At 45.3% G+C, this 25932-nt stretch overlaps 1 protein-coding gene across 1 annotated transcript in view; it reads right to left on the reverse strand.

The window, feature by feature from the left end:
• RFX8 (regulatory factor X8) overlaps positions 1-25932 on the reverse strand; it is a 534555-nt gene that overhangs the window by 40078 nt on the left and 468545 nt on the right. The window contains exon 10 of the mRNA XM_069203480.1: positions 4926-5212. Within this exon, the coding sequence (XP_069059581.1) occupies positions 4926-5212 (287 nt within the window). The remainder of the gene's footprint in view (positions 1-4925; positions 5213-25932) is intronic.

Consider the following 25932-nt stretch of genomic DNA (forward strand, 5'->3'; position numbering starts at 1 on the left):
GGTTGGGAACCACTATTCTAAGAGAAGGGGTTGGTTGCTGGATATATATATAAATGTTTAATGTTTGCCAGATCTAGATCAATACTTGCCCCATAGCCTCTCCTTTAGACTGAAAGTTAAAACTCACTATCAAAGGCAAAACGTTTAGTCATTGCCACCTCTAATAGTGATGCTGTCAATAAAGTGGGTACTTACATGGGTTTCTCCCTAGTGTCTAATGTGGATCTCATCACTTCTAATGCTTCCTTTTGTGGGTTGCTACTATATAATGAAGCTACATTTATGGTGACTTACAATTGAGTTTGTGGTGAATATGGCTGATCATATACCAATGTGATTATATCCACTATGTTACTAACACCCTGGTCTTGCTTACCAAAGGCTTGATGAACATATATATTTATTTGCACAATGGTTCTAGGACTGAGCTACATCCTGAAACTATGGGTCATCCTGGGGGGCTGTCCAGATGTTTGTGTTTCTTAGGTAGCATAAATATTATTGGTGTTCCATGGGTGTTTGTTATATAAATATTCCTATTCAAGTTCACTGTAAGAAACTGGGCTTCTTGCAGATGCCCCCCAACTTTTGCCCCCATTTAGACGACTGATGCTGTTGTTTTAGATCTGAAAAGTGCGCTGAGGCTTGCTAATCGGACCTCACTGCCAGTGCTTTTTCCCTTAAAATGTACTGTGATTTTGTAATCCCAATTGGCAAGGACTTTACCACCTATGTAAGACCCTAGTAAATGGTACCAGTGGTACGCAGGGATGGTAAAGGGGTCACCATGGCTGTAGCACTGATTGTGCCACCCTGTTTGACCCGAGTAAAAGCAAAACCGGCAGAGCTGCCATTTTAGCCTGCACAAGCAGTTGGTCTGCTCGAGTTGAACTCTGCCTTCACTGGGTACAGGCAGAGTCCCTTCACTGCCCATAACATAGGTCATTCCCCTCCAAGTCAGGCCTCCTATAGCCCAGGAGGCAGGGTTTATTGTGTTATGAGTGAGGACATATATGCATGAGCATACATGGACCTGTGATAGCATTTAAAACATAATGCTACCACAAGTGACTGGCGGTCTATACAATAACATGGACTGGCATACAGGCAAATCCCAGATATTCAGCTCCATGATGACCTGACTGATTTTCTCCATGTTTGGTGTCAAACAATGTGCTCTTTAACCCTGATCACGATTCTCATGCCCAGGGTTACCTAGGATGTACCCTGGTGGCGTCCTTAGGGGATGTCCACCAAGCTGCCAGCTTTCTCTTGCCTTGGCGGGCTCCCCCGAGTTGGTTGCTGCCAAGGCAAGAGTCTGCCCTCCTGCTGGTTGTGCTAGCACTTCCCCAAGGACGGAGACAAAGGACCTGGGCAGGGAGGAGGTCACACCTCCGCCCCCATGGATGGCTAGTACTTGCGGCAATCAGGATGGTGACCCTCAAACGCTTTCACTGCCCTTGATATGTAATCTCTTGTCCCCCACTTGAGGACAAAGCCCTTCCCACCCTATCCAGGCTGACAGGCGGGAAGATTAGTTATGCAGGAAGCATGCACCTCTGAGAGGCTAACCACACCTTTAGGGTGGGCTAGGAGGTCTGTACAGCCAAGGAAAGGTTCTACCATCTTGGAAAGGCCTGAATTAGTGGGTTCTAGATAGAAAGGTGACGTACTCCCACAGGACGTTGTCACCTCAGGGGAGGACTAGGTGCAGGAAGCAGTAGCCCATTGGTCACTGTCCCTCACACCCTTAATGACCCCTAAACTAGGATTTAAGGAGCTTCCCTGGCATCAGAACCTCAGTTCTGACTTTGAATCCGAGAAGAAGCACAGAGAAGACGCCATCACCAACAACAGGACTTTGGACTCTGCCACAGCACAAAGAGAGGAGACCATATACTGGAACTGTGTGTTTGAAGTGCGCCTGTGGCAAAAGCTTGTTGCTTCCAGCAAAAAAGACTCCAGTGGACGCCAGAAACTGAAGCAGACTTCCTTGACCTGCAACCTGCAGACGAACCATCATGCTGTGTCACAAGAAGTGCAACCCATTGGGTCCCCCTTGAGTGAGCCCAAAATAAATTGGTGACCTGCACCCCGGAAGTTGTAGTGAGGATCACACTAAGTTTGGAGCCACTACCCCACTCCTATCGACCTCCAGCCAACGAAGTACCCGTGGATTACTTTTGCCACTGCCAAAGCTTGTTGGTCACTAGTCCGGACATCACCAACTCCAGAGCAACTCCCAGCAATAGTAAATGATGTTGGCAATGACCCCACTGCTGAGATCCTGCATCTTGAAGAAGGCGACTTAGACTAGGTGCCAAAGCATCTCTGGTGTGACCCTTCCATGATTGACAGCTGCAAGGCCACCTCTGCACCCGGAGCGGCCGGATGTGGTGGGGGAGTGCCAGCTGTAAAATCCAGGTCCTGGGACCCCAAAGGCCTCTACTCTCTAAGGGTAGAGTGTAACTCCATCTCCAAGTGTGGTTTTGCAGAGTGCTGCATCTTTGATTCACAGCACAGCGGTCTTTTCTAAGGACAGCAAGGCTAACTCTGCACCCGGACTTCCTGGGCAAGGTAAAAAGGTACTGTCTATAGAAACTTGGTCTAGGGACCCCCTCAGACCTTAACTCCAGGTGTGTTCTAGAGAACTCAACCCACAAGTGACCGATTGCACACTGAGCTTTCCCCCATTGACTTCAATGGTATTAATTTGACAACTAAAAGTGCATCTATTTTTAAACTCTTTAAAAATCCATAACTCCGGTTGCATGCAAGACACAAGGTTTGTTTTGGTGTCTAAATTGATATACAAATCTGCTATTGTTAGGGTCGAGCCTGCGTTGCATGCACTCGCGCATGCGTATCGCAGCGAGATGCTTTAGTATTTAGAAAAGGGCTCGGAGCCCTGTCAACTTCACGTCAGTGTTTTTTATTGGTTCGTGGGCTTGCCTAATAAAATCTGCTTGCTTTCATTAGTCGAAGGCACGCATACGTCATGCCTTTTCCGGTGGCTAGCCCTCTCGAGCGCAGCGACCAAGTACAGAAAACATGCGAGGCTCGCTGTTTTCCATCGGGCTCGTGGACTTCTTTTTCTTTAATTTACGAGCTTGATCTCGCTTGGCAGAAATCGAGCGCTTTACATAGTTAATTTCACTTTTTCGGGTTATGTACATAACTGCACTTTTGCCCGATAGGTGAAAAGTCGGGTTAGGAGTTTACAACGCGATCAGCTCTAACATGAGCAAACGCGAGACCCATTGCATTGTAAATGCTTGTTTTTTAAATTGGCGTTGGATTACTTTTGAGTCATGTCAATTACTTGTTTTGAAACTTTACACATGTTCCTCTAAGTAGCCTGACTGCTCTTTGCCATTCTACCAAGTCTGAGCTAAGGTTTACTGGGTGGGCCCAAGGTCCACTTCTGGGTAACATGTTAGTATTGCATGGTAAGCCCCCCCCCCCAGTCACATCACATAATACTGCCACTTACAGACCCATCCTTTAAACCTTTATCTGTAATACATCTGATAAGTTGAATCACTTCTTGCGTGGGATTCCCTCTCAATTTTGTATAATGTTCATGTTCTCCCAGTTCAGATGCATCTCTTGTGTGTAATCCTCAATGTCTTGTACCACTATAACTCCCCTTCTTTCCACTGGGTTAATGGCTATATCGGAGCAACTCTTGCCCATGCTTTCTGTCTTAGTTGTATTATAACTTGATATATTCCTTCTGGGCTAACAGCTGTGTAACATCCCTTAAGGCCATATGCTGAAATGGCAATATCTTGAGAGATACTAGGTGTGCTGAATGTGAAAAAGTAGATGGAGGTCTCAGTCCACTGGCATCCCGCTTGCCAAGGTATGAGATTTTATCAAAATAATGTTTGAGTTTATCTTCCTGAAAAACCGACTGAGTGTCATGGTAATATTGAACATGACGGGGATAGTAGTGGGCCAAAGTAAAGACCCCTTTACCAGTATATCAGATTCAGCCTGTGTAAGGGTATATTTTGATTCATTTACAACAGAATGTGTATTTTTGTGTGTGGTACTGAAATCCACCAACTATAGTACTTGCGTCTTTTCTATATCTCCCCAAGGCTCTCCTGTGGCTACTATCGGCCCCCTGCCATCCTCTTCCCTCTTTCTCGCCCTTTGCTCTGCCTCCTGCCCCCCTTTGGTCTCCATCTGCCTCCTACGAAAAAGGTCCCTGGTATTAGCCTCCTTAGTTTTTGGGCAGGTGCGTATATCGATGCACTCATCCTTGGTTGCTTACTGTCTCTGTCTGAGCCACTAGATATGGAAGAATGGAAAACAGTCTCAAATCTTTTCTGTGAGTATTTCCCCTTACTAATATGGCAACATGAACATTTGTGCTTTGTGTGTTGAATTGGATATGTTTAATACACATACAGTAGATGGGACTGCTCTGTAACCGCTCCTCCAAGGATTCAATTGATTTTAATAACGTATCAGACAGAACCTCGGCACATGTGTTCTGTAATGGTCCCAGGTTCTGGGGTACACAGGGCAACCTCACAGAATGGTTTACTTTTCATTTGAAGTTAAAAAATAGTAGCTGTGTTTCAGAGCCAATGGCTTTGCGGTTTTTTTATGGCCATTCATGTCTCGAGGACAGGCAGTTATCCAGGGCTTTGCATTTATGATTTAACGGTGCTTTGGATGAATACATCAATTTCCTGACTTTGTTATGTTTTTTCTCCCTTTTTAATGTGGATTTTTATTGTTATTGCAACTCTTTGCAGCAGCCGAACTTTGCATATATTTTAAAGAAACTAATACAATGTAGACTGTTTTACAACCGTGCAAGCATCTCTGGCAGCATTCCTAAATTACTTTATAGACAGCTACACACAGAAAAAACACGACTAGAAAAATACATTGGCATCACGTGTTACCTTATTACCAGTAGCAGCATCCACCGGAAATCCTAGGACCTTGAGCAAAATGTTGCTTAAATTAAGTTCACATTTACTGTTTTCAATAGTAACTTCAGGAGCGCCAGTCACTTTAGGCTGGCCGGCGAACACCTCCAAGAGATAAGTGGATTCCTGAACTATCTGTACGGGGGAATGATCTCTCGGCAGCTCCTCTAGTGGCTTTCCGGTCTCCTCTTCCTCGACACACGTCTGGAGAATGTGAATCGCATACTCCAGAAGCAGAACATTCAACAAATGCCAGGACCCTGTGTTTAAGAAACAGAAGGAGTAGATAAGTATTTTACTCATTATCCTGTTCACCAAGTTCAACAAACTACTCTACACGGCAGCCACGTACATTTGAACAAGGGTACTTTTTGAGGACTGGAAGCGAGGCATTGTGTGGTTTGGCATGCATTTCAGGAGAATCAAAATTAATATATCCCCCACTAAGGTCGCTGCAAATTAGAAAAATATAATTTGATGTCGGACAGAAGTCCGCTTCTTGAAATGCTCTCGCCAGCTGGAGAGTTTAGTTTACAGGAGTGCGAACGCCCACAACTTCAACAGCAGAGGGTCCATGATGTGGCCTCCCATTGTTTGACTTGCCACGGTGACGGGGCACTGCGTTTCCTTTCAGAACCTGCAGGGACTTTACCGATTATGTTGAGCCAATGCAGACTTAAACCTATTTTTCCAGCTCCAAATTCGGTTGCTCTGGCTGTTACGCCTTGCATCCTAGCGAAGAAGCAGTTCCCATGGAGGCTTGTGTCAGATTGCGAGCTGCTCGCCTGGACCGTGGGGCCTGCTTCTGTCACCAGGACACCATTGTCACTGAGTAGGACAACCATCACTGACTACAAGCATAAGGTGACAGGATTTTCATAACCAAAAACCGGATGGACACTAACATAGAAATAGGTCTAAGGGCCTGATTTAGATTTAGGCAGACAGGTTACACCCTCACAAACGTGACGGATATCCCATCCCCTGTATTATGTTTTCCTTAGAAAATAATAGAATCATAGTGGAATATCCATCAGGTTTGTGAGTAACCATGGATGTCATTTAGGGGTCGCCAGGGCTGGCAGCTGTGACGCCTGGCTTGCCCTTTGCGACTCTTGACAATGTCTTTGCAAGGGCTGGCCTCAGAGGTGGCAAAATCAGTGCCAGAAATTCTGGGGCAGGTCAGCTAGTGCTCCATGCTACTTCTTTTTTGGCAATTTATTGTATTACACTAATAGTGAAAAATATTACTTTATTCACTATTAGTGTAGTAAAAATGAAGTACAATTAGCTGGGATACAGCCTTCCCTAGTAGCTAAGGTAAGTAAAAGTGCTTTTAAATGTATGTTGTGTGCATGCTTGCCAGTGAGAGTGTATTTATATGAGAGACATTGTTTGTGTGAATGTGTGTGTATGTGTAAGCACGTGTGTGCGTGAGTGAAAGGGAAGGTCAAAGGGCGTGATGTCACTTTCTGCTACCTCTGGCATTTTGGTGAACTGACGTCCATGGGAGTAACTCCACTGTGAGGAACCCCGTCCGCAAAACTATAAATCAGGCCCTAAATGTTGACACGCCACTCAGCGATTATATATATATAAACATATATATATATATATATCTAGAATGACGTCTCTAAACCACCCCGTTTCAACTTCAAGAATCCAGGTCTGGCTTAAAAAGAACAGGCTGCACAACCAGACTCCAACCCAATTGAATTTTATTTCATAGCATCCTCCAGTGCAGGAAAACACAACTGACGACGCATTTTGTCCGGAGCCTTTGACTGGCCATAGAGTTGTTGTCAATACATAGTGTTCTTGAAGGAAAACAATCCCCTCCTCCTAACGCCAATAAATTACGTGCAAAAAACAACGGGAAGCACCAAGCAGTACATTTGCTTAACAAATCCTCCATAGTGGAGAGAACCCCACAGGATATAAACAACTAGATGTTATAGAAGATTATTGCATATTCATTTTCTCTCTCTTGACAAAATTCCTCTTGTTCTTTAACATATAATTCCCTTACTTCATACTTTATAATTTTTATTTATTTGTTGATCTATTTAACACGCTCATTTCCCTGTTATGAAGTTCCAAAAGTGAATATGCAGTCATATTACTAATCATATCTACTCCTATTCACTATATTTAAATTGTGGAAGCCTGCTTTGTCAGTAATAGTTCATAAAGTGCATGTGCCAATCATAAAAGTGTAATACTTTGTACCTCAGTGAGGCATTAATAATTCATATGTCAGGGCTCCAATACCTTCTACTTGTAAACTACCAAGTAATATTGATTTTCCTTAGAGTAACCCATCATGTTACATCACAATTAGTGAACGCTACAATCTTTCTCCATTTCTGTTAAACAACTTTCTAAAATTTTGAACACATTCCAATACAAAACACTATTAACATCTGACTGTGCAAGACATTTGCACTACTTGGGCACATAGACACATTAATGAAGTATTACTGGGGGCCCTAGTACCTTTTACTTGTAAAGTACACGCTTATCTCATTCCCCTCGACCAACAACCATATTCACTAAATGAAACACCTTCATTATTAGTGTGCATGTATGCATTTGGTCTATTGAGAAGCAAATCAGAGAAGTATCCTTTTCTGAGGAAACAAGCACTCAAAATCCTTGAAAATTATTTTTCATGCCATCTATGTATATCATATCCCACTCGATATGTGTTTTTAATTGAGGAAAAAGGGAGGAAAGGATAAAGGATTCAAAAGAAGTAAAAGAAGATCCACTATTGAAAACACTCAAAATATTATATACAATAAAATGCAAAATATCGAAAGGCGCAACTGGAACATTAAGGTGCAATATGTAGTTATGTGCAAATTGCAATAATGTACAAAATGCAAGTAAGTGCAACCACACCCACAAAGTGCAATTGTGCAAGACATATTTCAGCCCACGGCATTATACATTTATCCACTTGATTAATCTGCCCTGAGCTTCTGCATGTCCTTAATCCACAAATTCTTTATATGACAGTTCCACTTGAGCAATCTCATAAAAAAAGTCACTTGCAAAATAAAGAGCAAATGATCTTGTTTCATCATACTGTACTGGAAGCCCCCCTATTTGTTGGAGTCCTCCCAGGTTTATGTTCTATTGATCTGCCCTGTGCAAACCACGAAGAAGCGCTGCCTAAAGTGCAATATGCAGTTATGTGCAAATCGCAATCATATGCAATGTGCAAATAAGTGCAATTACAAGCACAAAGTGTAATAGTGCAAGACATGCTTCAGCCCAGGAATTTATGCATTTATCTACTTAATTAGTCTAGCCTGAGCTTTTGCATGCATCTAGTCCAAAAGAACGAGTTACTTACCTTCGGTAACAACTTTTCTGGTGGATACATTAGCTACCTGTGGATTCCTCACCTAATGAATTCTCCCATGGCGCCAGCATTCGACGGAAATCTTCTTCCTAGCTTCTGCACGTCGACGAGGACATCACATTAGCCCACGCGACGCCGTCTGACGTCATACAGGCAATAAGAGGTCCTCGCCGACGTGCCGACGTCAGTACCAACATTTTTTACGTGCATGAGAACAATAACCCAATGCAATGAAAGATCAAGGCAACATCCCATAACATTGTAAATCACACAACATTGCAATGGAATGGCTGTAGATTTAATATAACTCCTTTAAAAAAAAAAAAAAAAAAAAAAAAAAATATATATATACTAATTATGTATATACACAAAGATATATATATATATATATATATACACAAGTATTCATATATACAAAATCCATTGCAGTCTTAAAGACCAAGAGGAGCACACTCAAGGATTACTTGGTAAGACCAAAAAGGCAACGGGGAGGCGGGTGGGACCGTGAGGAATCCACAGGTAGCTAATGTATCCACCAGAAAAGTCATTACCGAAGGTAAGTAACTCGTTCTTCTGATGGATACAACTACCTGTGGATTTCTCACCTAATGAATAGAGTCCCAAAGCAGTACCGCGCCCGGTGGTGGGAGCCTGGATGGTCAAACCAAGAAATCCTGCAGCACCGACCGTGCAAAATGGCCGTCCCTTCTGACCTCAGAGTCCAAACAGTAATGTTTCGCAAAAGTGTGAAGGGACGACCAAGTTGCGGCCTTACAGATGTCGACCACAGGAACACCTCTGGCCAAGGCTGAAGTGGCCGACTTAGCTCTGGTGGAATGAGCTCTAAAACCATCAGGAGGATCCTTCTTTGCTAAAGAGTAACAAATTTTAATGCAAAGAACAACACACCTGGAGAGTGTTCTCTTGTGGACTGCCTTTCCTCTCCTCTTGCCCACGTATCCGATGAGCAGCTGGTCCTCCAGCCTGAAATCCTTCGTTCTATCAATGTAGAAACTCAACGCCCTCTTTGGGTCCAATCGATGCAGTCTCTCTTCCTCTTTCGAAGGATGAGGCGGAGGATAGAACGTGGACAAAGTAATTGTCTGGGCCAAATGGAAGGGTGAAACAACCTTCGGGAGGAAAGCAGCCTTGGTCCTCAACACCACCTTATCCCCATAAAAAGCTATATAAGGAGGTTTTACCGATAAGGCCTGCAACTCACTCACTCTCCTTGCAGATGTTATAGCCACCAGGAAGACTGTTTTAATAACTAAGTACCTTAAGGGACAAGAATGCATAGGCTCGAAAGGGGACCCCATCAGGAAAGTCAGGACCAAGGACAAATCCCATTGAGGCATAACGAATGGTTTTGGAGGATATTTATTTAGAAGACCTTTCAAGAATCGAAGAACAATAGGGGATTTAAATAACGAAGGTTGGTCTGGAAGACAAATGAAGGCTGACAAGGCAGACAAATAACCTTTAATAGTAGCCACTGCACAACCTTCTTGCGCTAGTGACAAAGCAAAAGACAAAACATCTGACAGATGAGCATGTAAGGGATCAATCTGTCTCTCTCCACACCACATAACAAATTCAGACCACCTATTAGCGTAGATAGATTTAGTGGAGTGTCGCCTGGCCGCTAATATAACATCCACTACCTCAGGCGGGAGAGAGAAGGAACTCAGGTTGCCCCGTTCAATCCCCAGGCATGTAGGTGCAGACTCTGGAGGTAAAACCTGCCCCTGTGACTGTGAGAGGAGGTCTGCCCTGAGAGGGAGACGGAGCGGAGGGCACAGCGAGAGTTGGAGAAGGTCAGAATACCACACCCTCCTTGGCCAATCCAAAGCTATTAAGATGACTTGAGCCCGGTCTTGGCGAATTTTCCTCAATACTCGAGGAATCAAGGGTATGGGGGGAAACGCGTAAAGCAACTGGTCGCACCAGGTTATCTGAAACGCGTCCCCCAACGCTTCCTGCACCGGATACTGGAGGCTGCAGAAAAACGGACAGTGCGCATTCTCCTGAGTGGCAAACAGATCTATCCGAGGAAACCCCCACATCTGGAAGATTAAACGGACTTGATCTGGATGGAGACGCCACTCGTGGTCGGCCGAGAAATGGCGACTGAGACTGTCCGCACGTACATTCAAGACCCCGGCCAGATGATTTGCTACCAAGCAAATCTGATGGTCCTTTGCCCAGGACCATAGTCGAAGAGCTTCTCTGCAGAGAAGGTACGACCCTACTCCTCCCTGTTTGTTTATGTACCACATCGCGGTAGTATTGTCCGTCAGGACCTGTACCGACTGACCACGAAGGGAAGGGAGGAAGGCCTTGAGAGCCAGACGTACAGCCCGCAACTCCAACAGATTGATATGAAAAATCTATTTCTCTGGAGACCAAAGCCCTTTGATCTCCAGATCCCCCAGATGAGCTCCCCACCCTAGAGTGGAAGCATCCGTTATAACCGTGGTCACTGGTAGTGACTGCGTGAACGGCTTTCCTTGTGAAAGATTGTTGCCCGCAATCCACCACTTCAAGTCCACAGCAGCATCTCTGGAGATCCTGACAGCACCTTCGAGATCTCCTTTGTGTTGAGACCACTGCCTTCGGAGGCACCACTGAAGAGCCCTCATGTGCCAGCGAGCACGCGTGACCAATAGTATGCAGGAGGCAAACAGACCGAGCAGACGAAGGACCTTGAGGACTGGAACTACCGCTCCATTTCGAAACATTGGAACCAACTCCTGAATATCTTGAATCCGCTGAGGTGGAGGAAAGGCTCGATTCAATGTTGTATCCAGTACTGCCCCTATGAACAGGAGGTGCTGAGAGGGCTCCAGGTGAGATTTGGGCACGTTCACCGAAAAGCCCAGGTCGAACAACAACTGGGTTGTTGACTGCAGATGAAGCGACACAAGCTCCGGGGACTTGGCTTTGATCAACCAGTCGTCCAAGTAAGGGAATACTGCTATCCCCTTCCTTCTGAGCTCTGCCGCAACCACCGACATCACCTTTGTGAAGACTCGAGGTGCTGAAGTAAGACCAAACGGGAGGACCGCAAATTGATAGTGCTGCGACCCTACAACAAACCGGAGATACTTCCTGTGCGACTTGAGTATCGGGATATGAAAATAAGCATCCTGCAAGTCGACAGACACCATCCAATCTCCCTTGTTCAACGCCAAAAGCACCTGAGCTAGGGTCAGCATCTTGAACTTTTCCTGTTTGAGGAACCAATTCAAGATCCTCAGATCCAGGATTGGTCTCAACCGACCATCCTTCTTGGGAATCAGGAAGTACCTTGAGTAACAACCTCGACCCCTTTCCTGCTCTGGGACCAACTCCACCGCGCCCTTTGACAGGAGGACTTGAACCTCCTGTTCTAACAACAGGAGGTGTTCTTCTGAACAATAAGATGGGCGGGGCGGGATGGGGGGGCGGAAACTTCCGAAAGGGAAGGGTGTAGCCTTTTCCCACAATGCTGATAACCCAAGTGTCCGATGTAATAGTCTCCCACTTGTGGAGAAAATGCCGTAACCTTCCCCCTACAGGAGAGGAGTGAGTGGGAAATGGTGGAAGCCTAAGGCTGCTTTCCCTGCTGCACCCCTCCAGAGGACGAGGAAGAGGCAGAGTGCTGCTGAGAGGCTCCCCTGGTGCGGACCCTACCTCTCCCTCTAAATGATCTATAGGGGAGGGAAGAGGTGGGTTGCTGGAATTTCCCCCGAAAGGAAGAGGAGGAAGAGCCACGTCCAAATCCACAAAACCTCCTGAAAAATCTGGAGGAGGTAGAAGAAGGGGCTTGTAGTTCTAATGATTTGGCTGTGGCCCTGCTTTCTTTGAACCTCACCAGGGCCGAATCCGCCTTGGCCCCAAACAGTTTGTCCCCATCAAACGGGAGGTCCAACAGGGTCGACTGCACGTCCGCAGAGAAGCCTGAGTTGCGGAGCCAGGCCTGTCTCCTTGCCACCACAGCCGTGCCCATCGCCCTAGCCACCGAGTCGGTCGTGTCCAGCCCAGACTGGATAATCTGGGTTGCGGCAGCCTGGGCATCCGAGACAATGTTCAAAAGTCCCTGGGGAAGCTCCGTATATGAAGATGATATGTCGTCCATAAGAGCATGGATGTATCTCCCCAGAATGCAAGTCGCGTTGGTGGCCTTCAATGCCATACTGCAAGACGAAAATATCTTCTTAGATTGCACGTCCAACTTTTTGGAGTCCCTGTCCCCTGGTACCGTCGGGAAAGATCCAGGCGCTGACCTAGAGGAACAGGAGGCTTGCACCACCAAGCTCTCCGGCGTAGGGTGTCTAGACAGAAAGCCAGGGTCACATGGTGCAGCCCGATATCTCCTGGCCACATCCCTATGAACAGCCGAGGAAGATACTGGCTTCTTCCACACCTCTAACACTGGATCAAGCAAAGCCTCATTGAATGGCAAAAGAGGCTCCGCTGCAGCAGAGGCCGGATGTAGTACCTCAGTCAGCAAATTCTGCTTCGCCTCTGCCACCGGCAAAGGCAAGTCCAGAAAGTTAGCTGCCTTTCTTACCACAGCGTGAAAGGTAGCAGCCTATTCCCCTGGAGATGATAGGTCCCACTCAGGGGAAGTATCCAGCCCACTGGCTGTATCCAGACCATGAAGTCCATCACCAGAGTCCTCAACCTCTCCTTCCTCCAAGACTCGTTGGTACTCTTGCTCTTCCAAAAGACGGAGAGCACGCCTTCTCGAGTGCAGTCTTTCTTCGATACGCGGAGTCGACATGGACTCCGCCGAAGTCGAGGATCGGCGCCGATCTCCGGAACCATCCGACGCCACAGGCAGCTTCGGCGCCGAAGTCGGAGCCGGACGAAGAAAGTCACGTCTTGGAGTCTCCGATGGACCCGCCGGGGTCACAGGACGAAATCCTGAAGTCGACGGGATGGAAATCTCCGGGGCCAAAACCTCTGGAGCCACCGGAGCGGACACCAGCGCCGAGCCCACATTCCCTAAAGGGAGAAAGGGCATAAAGGGTGCCGGCCGTAGAGGCGCAGGACCACCCAAGGAAAAAGCCAACGGCCCCGAAGGACCAGCCAGAGCACCGCCTGGAGCCATCTGTTGGAAGATGGTATACATCGCATTCAGAAATGCGGTATTATCGGCTCCAGGGGCCGGAAAAGCCGGATACTGGGGTGCCTGGATTGAAGGCGACCCCGACGCCAGCCTCGACGTCTGTGACGCCGGAGAAAACACCTGAGGCTGCGTCACCTCGATCACAGAAGCCTGTGCAGGCGAAGTCGGTGACGCTGGAGAAAACAACGGCGTCGATGGATGTGGCGTGACCGTGGGACTGACCTCCCAAGTCTTCCGACGCCGAGCCGAAGGCGACCTCGAACGAGACTCCTTGCTGCAATGGCGCCGTGAATCCCTACGGCGCCGGGAGTCTCGATGACGCCGATGAGACCTTGGCGAAGAAGACTTCTTATGATGTTTTTTCTCTTTCCTTTTCGACTTCGCCATGAATAGTTTAGCCTCATGTTCTTTCAGGGCCTTCGGATTCATGTGCTGACATGAATCACATGTTGCGACGTCGTGGTCGGAGCTTAAACACCATAAACAGTCGGAGTGAGGATCAGTAACGGACATCTTGCCCCCACACTCTCGACATGGCTTGAAACCCGACTTCCTTGAGACATAATTACCGCAGAGAAAATCCACGCAGCAGAAAATACACTGTAACTATGAAAGTAACAGTAGCTCCCTCGAAGATAACCGTTTCGAATGCACGGAAAAAAGGGAACTGACGTCGGCACGTCGGCGAGGACCTCTTATTGCCTGTATGACGTCAGACGGAGTCGCGTGGGCTAATGTGACGTCCTCGTCGACGTGCAGAAGCTAGGAAGAAGATTTCCGTCGAATGTTGGCGCCATGGGAGAATTCATTAGGTGAGGAATCCACAGGTAGTTGTATCCATCAGAAATACATGATACCACAGTACCACTTGAACAATCTCACAAGAAGATGTCATAAGAAAATCACTAGAAGATGTAAGACAGCAAATCGTAGTTCATCATATTGTACTGAAAGCCCCCTATTTATTGAGGAATTCCTAGTGTTATGTTGTATTAGACTTCCCTGAAGCAGAATACCTATTGAAGTCCATAGTCTGTTCTTGTCTTGATAACCTTGTGCTGCATGCAACACTAAAATGCAATTTGCCGTTATGTGAAAACCGCAAACAAGTGCAATGTGCAAATAAGTGCAACTACCTCCATAAAATTCAGTCCTCGGGCTCCATACATTCACCCACCTAAATGGGCTGCCCTCAGCTAGTGCACACAGCTGATCCAAAAATCATTATATAACAGTATCACTTCAACAATCTACTTCATAATCAATCACAAAGTATAGAACAACAAGTCTCATGTATCTTCAAGTTAAATGTACAAGGAATTTTAGCATCTGCATTCAGGCCCCAAGGCGCATTTATATATAGGCCCGTTGATGCTTGTTGCAGACGGAAAGTTTTGGGGAGATCCATCAAGCGGAGGCCGGGAAAAAGAGGAGAGGGGTCCAAAAAGTTGTGTTTCCCATGTTAATTCCCATAGGACATTTAGGCACGACTACAGCTAAATTTGGCAGAAAGCTAGCTTTCCGTGCGTAAATCCATTCAGTAGTTTACGAGAAAATAGAGAAAATCCAAATTTGCATATCTGAGGTTGTGAATATATCGCAAATATTTGTGAATGCACGCATGAACAGAAGTGCTGTAATTGTCTGGCCACAGCCTGAAAAGAAAGATACAGCCGCCATTTTATGTTATGGGAGAGGGTCCATGGGGCTGAAAAACAAAATGAAAAGTAGCATAACGGGTCAGGGTGGAGGTACCCTGGCCCCAGGAGTGTGATATAGGAGTTTTTGAGGGTCAAATTAGAGGTTTAAAATTATTTTTATTCACCATGCAACATATTTGTGATGAATGAAGATTAATTGAGATAAATGAAGATTTATCATGAATAAGCACAAAAATAAAATTTAAAATGTGAAGACTCATTCATACACTAATTCATTCACTCATATGTGCATTCAGAGCCTCATGCACCCACTCACACACCCACTCAGACACTCGTGCACCCACTCAGACCCATTCATGGACTCCCACACCCACTTTCAGATCCACTCATGCACCCACTCGTAAACCCACTAAGACCCTCATGCACCCACTCAGACCCACTCAGACACTGACACACCCACTCACAAACCCACTCAGACACTGACACACTCACTCACAGCCCTACTCAGATCCTCACGCACCCACTCACAGACCCACTCAGACACTCATGCACCCACTCACAGACCCACTTACTCATGCTCCCACTCCCAGAGCCACTCACACTGACGCACTGATATCCTTGCACACCCACATACAGACCCACTCAGACACTCATGCACCCACTCGTAAACCCACTCAGACCCTCATGCACCCACTCAGACCCTGATGCACCCACTCACAAACCCACTCAGACACTGTTGCACCCATTCACAGACCCTCACGCACTCAGTCATAGACCCACTCAGACCCTCATGCACCCATTCACAGACCCACTCAGACACTGACGCAGCCACTCCCAGTCCCACTCAGACCCTCACGCATGTACTCACAGACCCACTCAGACACTGATGCACCCACTCACAGACTCACTCAGACACTGACACACCCACTCACAGACCCTCATGCACCCACTCACAGAACCACTCAGACCCTCACGCACCCACTTTCACACCCAGGCAGACACTCTAACCCAGAGACACCCTCTCACACCTATTCTCACACAAAAAGAACCAGGCTGTTCACCTGTGCAGTGTTAGATGGTTATGGGGGTTGGCTGCAGGCCCTGCGGCCAACCCACACTGCACTGGTTTGGGTGGTTATCAGGGCCAGGCCCTGCAGCCAATCCCTGCTGCGCACGTCCAAATGCCGAGAGCGGCAGTGGTAGAATTAATGTATAGTAATGAAAATTACTATATGTTCAAAAACATAGAAATTCACTGAAAAAACAAAGGTTACAGGGAAGTTATAGTTAGGAAATAGAATTAAAGCCTTAGAAATTCACTGAAAAAATCAAAGGTTACAGGGACGTTGTAGTTAGGCTTACATTTTAAATGTACAAAACCATAAACATTCGTCTGTTAGAGTTATCTTAAGTCAGTGGTTCTCAACCTTTTGACCACCACTTTATCAGAACTGGAACCTGGGGACCCCCACTGAATCATTATTGGAATCCGGGACCCCTCCACTGAGTCATTACTGGAAGCCGGGGATCTTGGCCTAAACATTGTCAATGATTTAAACGCAAAACAATACACAAAAAAATACAGAAACAAGCATTCATCAAACAAATACACACCTTTGCAAACAAATATAAATAAAAAAAATGTAACTTTTAAAAGGAAGTTTGGAGCCTTTCTTATTTTGGTTAAAGCCACACATCGTCTATACTATGTACGGTTTGATGCATCTGCACTGGTCCCACAAATAAATGTGAGGATACTAATTTAATTTTTAGCTTCCATTTTCAAATTCTTTGGCAATTACAGTACATTTTAACATTTTCAATTGTACATTTAGGCCACGTTATTTATATACATGTTAAATTTTTCAATAGACGCGTCATAATTTCCAGTACAATAGAAAGAACTTTATTTGATGAAAGACACCAACCAAGAAAACGTCTACTCTGTGCAACTCATCCACTCCAACTGTCTCTTTTTAGAAAACTACTTGTCTCACCTTTTCAACCAAAAGCAATGGTCAGAGTGAGCATATCTCTGCATTAAAAGACTCCCTAAGCACGTCACAAAACACATATCCTTCCCCAAAAAATACAGTTCTAAAACAACATCCTTATCAATGCACTTACTATAATTACAGAATCATGCCCTTAATAACTAAAGATGAAGAAACTCAAGAGGACTCCACTTTGGAATTGCGACTGCTAGATGGGCATGTAACACATAAATGAATATCCTTAACATATGGCAAACTGATGCAAAACACACAGGGGTCTCTGAGAACCCTTAAGGAAAAGTGGGGCAGAGATATAGGAAATATTAAGGAAGATGATTGGCAGGAGGCATTGAGATTCCCATCAGGGGTGGCCATCAAAACAAGCTACCAACTCATTCAACTTAAATTGCTTTAAAGAACACATTACACTAGAACACTGCTTCACAAAATTGGGAAGGTCAAGAACCCTTATTGTCCTTGGAAATGTGGGCCAGAGGGCACATTTATTCACACATGGTGACAGTGCCCTGGGATACAGATAATCTGGACTGTGGTACAGGCATCTCTGGAAGGGGCAATGGGAGCACCTATTGTGCTCAGCCCCAGTTGGTAGTGTTGGGAATCTGGGGGCCCACAGACAGATATTCTGGACTGCGGTACAGGCATCTCTAAAAGGGGGATAGGGGAGCACCTATTGTGCTCAGCCCCCAGTTGGTTGTGTTGGGAATCTGGGGGCCCACAGACCTAACAAGATATAAAAAACACCCGGTGAAAACTGGTTTCATGGTAGCTAAAAGAGACCTCGTCCAGCACTGGGGAAGGGAAGACCTCTCATCGTTGGGAAGGTGGATGGAAGGAACGGCACAATGCAAAATAATGAATAGGAGATTTATAAAGACAGGGGCTGCCCAAAGAAATTCGAGAAAATCCAGGGTTCATGGGAGCTGGACAGGTGAGATAATGAACAGGTCTCCACAGACTAAGTGGGATGCTAGGATAGGAGGGGCAGGCATGGAGATAAGACCCGGGTGGGTGGCAGCGCACAGAAACAGCCCATAGGAACAGTACCACGATGTTCAAGGGGCCGCCATAAATGCAACAGTAATGGTGTGGGGCAGGTCTGGGCGGAGGTACATCAGCTGGTCATGGAAGATTGCCTTCAAAGATCACTGTGGTAGAGTCTGTAAGTTTTATGTTTGCATGATTGACTGTTGTCAACGGACAATGTTAAGTAGTGTTGTGCTTTAGGACTAAAATCCAATAAAAATATATATTTTTTAAAAGGTACATAGGTTAAGGAATATAATAACATTTAGTAATAACAATATTTTTGCAATAAATAAAATGATGCAAACAAGATGTCTCCACCTTAGATGGGTAACATTACTGTCGGCAAGACTACAACATGAGGAATTGCAATCAGAATTGTTTCCATTGGCTAATGACCTATCCAAGCTTCGAAATCAGAGATTTTCACTAAACATGATTGTAGGAAAGTATCCTCTTTTTGGCATGGTTACCCCCACTTTTTGCTTACTGTCAGTGTGTTTTGACTGTGCTCACTGGGATACTGCTAACCAGGACCCCAGTGACTGTGCTCTCTCCCTCTAAATTTGGTTGCTTAGGACTTTGCACACACCACATTTGGCATACTGGTGCCCCCATGTAAATCCCTAGTGTATGGTACTTATGTACTATTGGAGTGTGTCCTTTAAAAGCAATATTAATACGAAAACTTGCAATATATTGTGTGATGAAGCTGCATAGAAAATGTGTTAGCATAGAAAATAATGCACACGTTTGAAATGTGCCCACGGGGAGTGGTTACCAATGTATACGAAGACTAATGAAAAGGCTTGTTAAGTCTGAATTATTATGCAATAATGTTTGAATTTGTATTAGTATATCATAATTAGGGTTATGTGTTAAGAATTTGCTTCATTAAACAAAAGGGCCTTAACTTAGCATGGGCTTGGGCGTAGTTGCATGGCCTCAGATTGAATTACATTTTTTAACATGTTGTGTGCTGTTTTCCCTGAAGGACACGAAGTTGTACTTTTCCAGGAGCTATATGTGTGTAGCCATAGTAAATTCTTTCTCACGAGAACTGGCTTGCTCAAGGCGATGTTCTTGCTAGATGCAACAGTGTAACTCATAACAGGTGCAAGGTTAAATCTCCTAGGAGAAGACAATGAAGACACTGGAGCGCAAAGTGTAACATTTTCTACCTGACATTCCAACCATTGACGACGTCAATAACATAAACCAATCCGTGATGTGGGAACTGTGAGGTGTGGAAAATTCTAGCAAGGTGCTTACCAAATTATTAGACAGAGATAAGGATGCACCAAACTTTATCCAATGAGGAATTAGAGAATAGTTAGACAGTTTTGATTTAACGGCGTGACACAAGGAAAAACCAGGACTTCTACCATTTTGCCATTCCTTTGCTATGAGACTTTTGCTAGAGGACTTTTGCCAGTTGCCATATTTTAGTTTAGTTGTCCTGTCACCTTAAACCATCCTCTGCCCATCTTTGCTTGATATTATCTTCTCCTCCATCTGAGGGAAGTTATCCGTTCCTTAGCTATGATATCTTGAGACTTTGCCCGTCCTATCTCTGCTGATGGTGAATCGACTGATGTCCTGAGGACGAAGACTGACGCTGCTTGCTGATCTGTTGGATTGGTAACTATCCGATGCAAATTGTGATTGTCTGTTTGCCTTTTCTTTCTAGGTACCAACTGCTATTTTGATAGAGGCCTTAGTTTAGATGTTTTCCAAATTTGTGTTCACTAAATGTTTTGCATGAAGCCCAGCATGCTAATGCTAATTTGAGGTTAGTTAAGGTGTTCACAAATACCTTGTGCAAATAGACAAATGATTGAGATCTTGCTTTGTTGATTCATGTACTAATGAGATGCTGCTAAGTTTGATTCAGATTAATGATGTGCCTAAATATTGAATGAATATAGTCTACGCATTGATTAAGTTGTGCTCTGTTTGCAAATCGGTAGCGTTTTCTGATGAGTTAATTGCTATTGAGACTAATAGACATGATATCAGATTGTAACTAATAGGGAAATAAATATCCTAACACTCAGTTAAACTGGTGTGGTTATTCATGACTGAAAGCTCATGGTGTGTCCAATTTCTGATTCTTATTGATTATTCATTGATTAGCGATTGTCATTATTGATTATTTATTGATATTGTTGGTTGATGATGTGAGAAAATATTTCTTACTGGGAAGTCTCCAAACGCGGTCCAAAGGTTTGTCGACCTAGACGCGTCTCCTTGTAAGTTTACTTATTAAGGCTCTGACGCGCTAACAGTTTTGGTAGCAGAGGTGATGGTTTGGCCCTTTAGGCCCCAGTACGAAGGATCACGGGGTGCGATAATTAACAGTTTTTGTAGCAGTACGGATGGTATGGCCCTTTGGGGCCCCGGTGCGAAAGATCAACAGTTTTGGTAGAGATTAATGGGGTTGGTCCTTTGAGGTCCTGGTACGGAGGGTTTGGTAGTAGGCAAGGTGTACCGAATAAATTGGGTTTAGTGTTTTTTTTTCCTTTTTCAATGATGCAAATTGGAGGGATGATATGTCCCTAAGTACCAAATGACTTTCCCGGAATCTCGGAGCTTGCTGAAGGGAGTTTGAATATGTTCTTGGCGTTCTAGTGATAGTGTGAATGAAGTAGGTTTTGCGCTTGCACAGCTTATGCATATAGAAGGTGAATTGTGATGTTTGTGAGGATTTTAGGCCAGATGATGATGTTTTAGTAGGAGTGGGCATACTCCGCAGTATGAGAGTAGGGAAGTCGGTGAACTTCACGTGAGTGTGGCGCTTTGTGCTCAAAAGTGTCCACGTGGTTGTTGATGATGTACAAATCCTGCGTGGTCTTAGACTCCAGGGTATATTGATAAGTGTATGAGACACTTGGTTTATGTTGTAATTTGTGCGGTTTAATAGGTCGATAGTGAAGTCGACAAGTCGAGTTTGAGTCAAAGTGAGTGAATGAAAACTTCGATGGAGATTTGGTGAGTTCTACAGTGCACTAGAACAATAATCCATTGACAAGTTGAGAGTAGAATTTGCGGGTCAAATTTTGCGTGCGAGTGCGGGATCTGAGAAGGAGAGAGTAGCGGCCAAGGCTAAGCGAAATCTCTGTAAAGTTCTGAAGCGATTGTGTTACCCTTCCTGTAGTAAACCAGCAAATTTGAGTTTTATTTTGGTTGGTGCTCGCAATATATTGCATTAGTTTTGTGTGAGTCGAGAGTGGGAAGACGAGCCGCAAGACTTTGTCAGCCGCAGACGTCATTGGGGCCACGCTGGGATAGGTTAGTTAGTGAGAAGGGACGCGCACGGATTGGCAGCCGTCCGTGAGAGGCAAATGGTTGAGAAGGTAGGCAAAGAGAATTCTGGGAATCAAAGTCACTTCCTGATCTGATTGTGAACAAAATAAAAGACGTAAAGATGAAAATTTTCAAGGCTTTAAAGAGCGCTTTGAGGAGAGACGTATATATTACCGCGAGTGTAGGGGAGGCTTATATTGTAATGGAGGAAAAGGGTGCTGCGCCATGTCTTTGGCTAAAGCAATGGTGCAAAGCGATGGGGAAAAGTGGGAGCCTAGAGTTTCCTGTAAATGGGACGTTCAATTTGAGGATTTTGGAAAATTTGAGGATGGTGCTATATGATCTGAAGCCCCCTCCGAGACCAGCACAGTTTGAAGCGTTAGCAATCTGGGAGATAATGGCAAGACAGCAACAGCGACAGAAATTTGAGAGGAGAATGAGGAGAGCAGAAAAGACACTAGCAGAGGCTAGATGGGATTGTGTACAGAAAGTTTGGAGAAGAGAGACATTAGACGGGGTTAAGCTGTTTCCAGTGATAGCCCAAGAGGGTGAAGGCAAAGGGAGGAAAGCTACTCGTAGACTGACAAAAGCCCTTCCAGAGACAAAGAAACTAGAAAGTCCTCGATAGGGACAGAGGACTCAGACGATGATGAATTCCTTAATCAGTTACTAAATGATCGTCCACCACCATATGTGGCAGACAAAAATGGCTTGAGTAACAGTGCATGTCCTACAGGGCCGATACAAGAGAAATCGACAATGAATCTGACACAGGTTAGTCCTGTCTCGACACACGTCCCGATGCAGAGTAGTTTTGGCAGGCCCACCCCCCAGGTTATGCAACCTCAGTTGCAACCGCCACAGGTTCAGAGGCTTTACCCTGATGTACCCACTTTAGAGACTGCCACTAATCTGATGGTGCCGACAGAGCCGGTATATGCGGGACCAAAGTTGATTCAGACTGAACCAACTCCACTTCTACTGCCCCAGGTGCAGCCGCAAATGATCCCGAGTTATACTTCGGTCACAGGACCGCAGTCAGACATGACACCAGTGATGAGCCAGAATATGGGAGTTAGTCTTCCACAGGTTTTGGGAAACAGACAAACACCAGATGCCATATCTTTGCCTATTACAGTTGGTCCACCAGTACCATTGTATGCGCAGGCGAAGCCAAGAGTATGCGATCAAGGGGTAATGACACAAGATACGACAAGAGGAGGGTTCGTAGGAAGCGCCCAAGGGACGATTCCAGTGGAACTGACATTTGAAGGATCTAGATCCTTGTTAGATTTCAGTCCGATTGGGGCTCCTCCAGATGCCATGAGACAGTCAGACTCGAGACTGCTGACACCGCAGATCTCGAATGCGAATGTACCACAGACACCTTTAGTGCAAGCTGGGAATATCTCATTGCAAGGTTTAAAAGCACAACAGCTGACCGACTGGTTAGATAAGCTTAATACTCCACAGACTGCTCCTGTAGCAGCAGGGAGAGCAGAAGGAGACAAGTACCTGAACCATGTGAGGTTGGGTATGAAAGCCAATGAACTTGTTGAAGGGAACATGGGTGTGAACAGGCTAGAGTCATACACGGAAGCAGAATTGAGGTACTTGTGTCCAAAGATCACTAGAGAAGTGAGCAAGGTGCACCAGAGGTTGGCAAATTTGGCAGACAAGTACGGTATAGACTTAGAGAATAACAAACATTTGAAGAGAAGTTACAGATTAGACTTTGAGCCAAAGGATTTTGAACACATGAGGTCTACTGGAATGAAAGCACACCTCAAGGAGATACTGCAAAGTGCACAAGTTAGGGAGCCTTAGAGAAGTGGGAAGGCATATGGGCAAAGAAAAGGGACAAGAGGAAGAGTGATTGTATAGAGCAGTCAGCTAAAACATTACCGGATACAAGTACGGTAAAGATGTTACCAATGAGAGAGACTGCTGGAGGGGTTCTTGTCCATGTACCGTGGACTAGAGGTGATATTCTGTCATTTATGAATGATTTCCCCAGGCTGAGGGAGAAACCAACAGAGTGGTATCAGCAGACAGACAGGTTTGTGAAGCTTGCGAAGTGTCTTTGGGAAGACCCTGAACACTCTCTTTGAGATCATAGTTCCAGCTGATTTGTGGATTGAGTGCAAAAGGAGCGTAGATTGGCCGACTGAGGAACCAGCAAGGGACAGAAGCACAGGTGCGCCGTCACCTGATGTGCTGAAGTATTATTATAAGGTGACTGAGTTTCTGAAAATGAGAGTTTCGCCTAAGAATATTGATTGGCAAAGGATTGATTGAACGGCTCAGGAAGGCAAGGAGTCGATACATGCCTAATATGAGAGAGTGTTGAAGGCTTTTAAACATTACAGCAGCACAGAGGTTATTGAGGCAAAGGACATGAACCACCTTGTATTCAGATTCGTGGAAGGGTTGAGACCTGAGATTGGCCAGATGATTAAGAATCATTTGATTTGCTGGCAAGCAAAGCCGATTGATGAGGTGTTGCAGTATGCGAAGTACTGCAGCGATGAGATTGAGTTGAAGCAGAGAAAGTTGAAGGAGAAAGTGATGGTGATGCAAATTAAGGCAGCACAGACAGGGATGCAGGGAGGTTTTCTACAGAAGATGGTACAGCAGCCGCAGGGAAACGGGATGTTTCAGGCACAGGTGAGAGGTAGAGGTCGAGGAGGTATTGTGTACGCGGTCCAGACTTGAACACTGTAGTGGTTCAAAACGATGCACAGGGAATGAAGAAGCTGTTACCTTGTCATGCTTGCGGGGTCGTTGGACACTGGAAGCGGGAGTGCCCAATGATGGTGCAGGATGATGTTATTCAACAAAGCATGATGTCAGTTCATTCCAAAATATGAGAGGACCAAGATCGAGAGGTCCAAATCCAAATTTTCAGAATATTGTGAATCAAATGCAAGGTTTTCAATCAATGCAGCAGGTGCAGATGCCACGTATACAGCCAATGCAGTTACAACAAATGCGACAGCAGGTCCCCATGGTACCTAGACAGCAAATGCAAGTGCCTTTAGTCCCAATGGAACAGCAACAGGTGAGGCTTCCTCAACAGGTCACAGGTCAAAGAATGAGTCAGAATCACACAGGGCAACAATACCCATTGCGTGGTGAGAATGGAATAAACGAAGAATGGTCGGATGAGAGTTCAGACGGAGAAGAGTGCAGGCTTGCAGCATCCTTAGAGGTAGATCAGAGAGGACCATATGTTCAGGGGAAGGTTATGGGTCATAAGGTTTCATTCTTGGTTGACACAGGAGCTGCAAGCTCCACAGTCAGAAGTGCAGAGGTTCCGAAACTGCCCCTTTCGGGACGGACAGTTAAGGTAGTAGGAGTAGCAAACCAACTCCTGACTAACCCGATCACAGATCTGGTTCAGGTTGAGCTTGGCACTTTCCAAGGATTACACAGATTTGTGGTTTGTGATTCAAGTCCCGTATCCCTATTGGGAAGAGACTTATTGTGCAAGACAAGGTGTTCATTCACCTATTCCAATGAGGGAACTGAGGTCCAGACAAACAGTGAGGACGAAGGGGAGGAACACGTTTCAGAGCCTGAAATTGAGGCCGCAGATGAGGAATATCCTCTGATTAACTTCTTTCCAATGTTAAAAGTGGCTGCTCTTCCGGCAGACTTACAGGGAACAGTTCAAGAAAAGGTGTGGAATTTGACAGGAAAAGAAGTAGGGCTGATAAAAGGTGTAGAGCCAGTCAAAGTCAGTGTGAAGCCAAACGCTGTGTTCCCCCAGATACCGCAGTATCACATGGTGCAAGATGTCCTTATAAAGGTTGCGCAAATCATTGCAGAATTTGTGAAACAGGGGGTCTTGAAAGAAGTGTTGAGCAGTCCTTGTAACTCACCAATAAGGGGACTGAGAAAGCCTTGTGGGAAGGTTCGGATTGTCCAAGATTTGAGGAAGATCAGTGACACAGTGGTGGATTGCTGCCCAGTGGTGCCAAATCCGGCTGTCATTATGTTTCAGATTCCATGTGATGCATAATGGTTCACAATAATTGATCTGTCCCAAGCGTTCTTTTCCGTGCCTCTTCATGAGGACAGCCAATTTCTCTTCTGTTTTAAATTCTTGGACAAGGTCTACAGTTGGTGTCGAATTCCTCAAGGATTTTCAGAATCACCTTCTTTATTCAATCAGATACTGAAAAAGAATTTGGAGTCATTGGAGATGCCTTTCCAATCGACTCTAGTACAGTACATTGATGATTTGTTGATGGCATCCAAAAACAAGGGACGAGTGCCAATATGATTCAATTGCCTTACTAAATCACTTGGGAAAGAATGGACACAAGGTATCCCCAAAGAAATTGCAATATTGTCAGAAAGAAGTGAAGTGTTTGGGTCATCAAATTGAGAAAGGGTCAAGGAAGTTATCCAGAGAAAGAATAACTGCAGTGTTACAGATGAATCCCCAGACGACACGGAGAGATGTTAGGATGTTTCTAGG

The sequence above is a fragment of the Pleurodeles waltl genome, chromosome 8 (genome assembly GCF_031143425.1).
Source record: "Pleurodeles waltl isolate 20211129_DDA chromosome 8, aPleWal1.hap1.20221129, whole genome shotgun sequence".
NCBI classification, from domain to species: Eukaryota; Metazoa; Chordata; class Amphibia; order Caudata; family Salamandridae; genus Pleurodeles; species Pleurodeles waltl.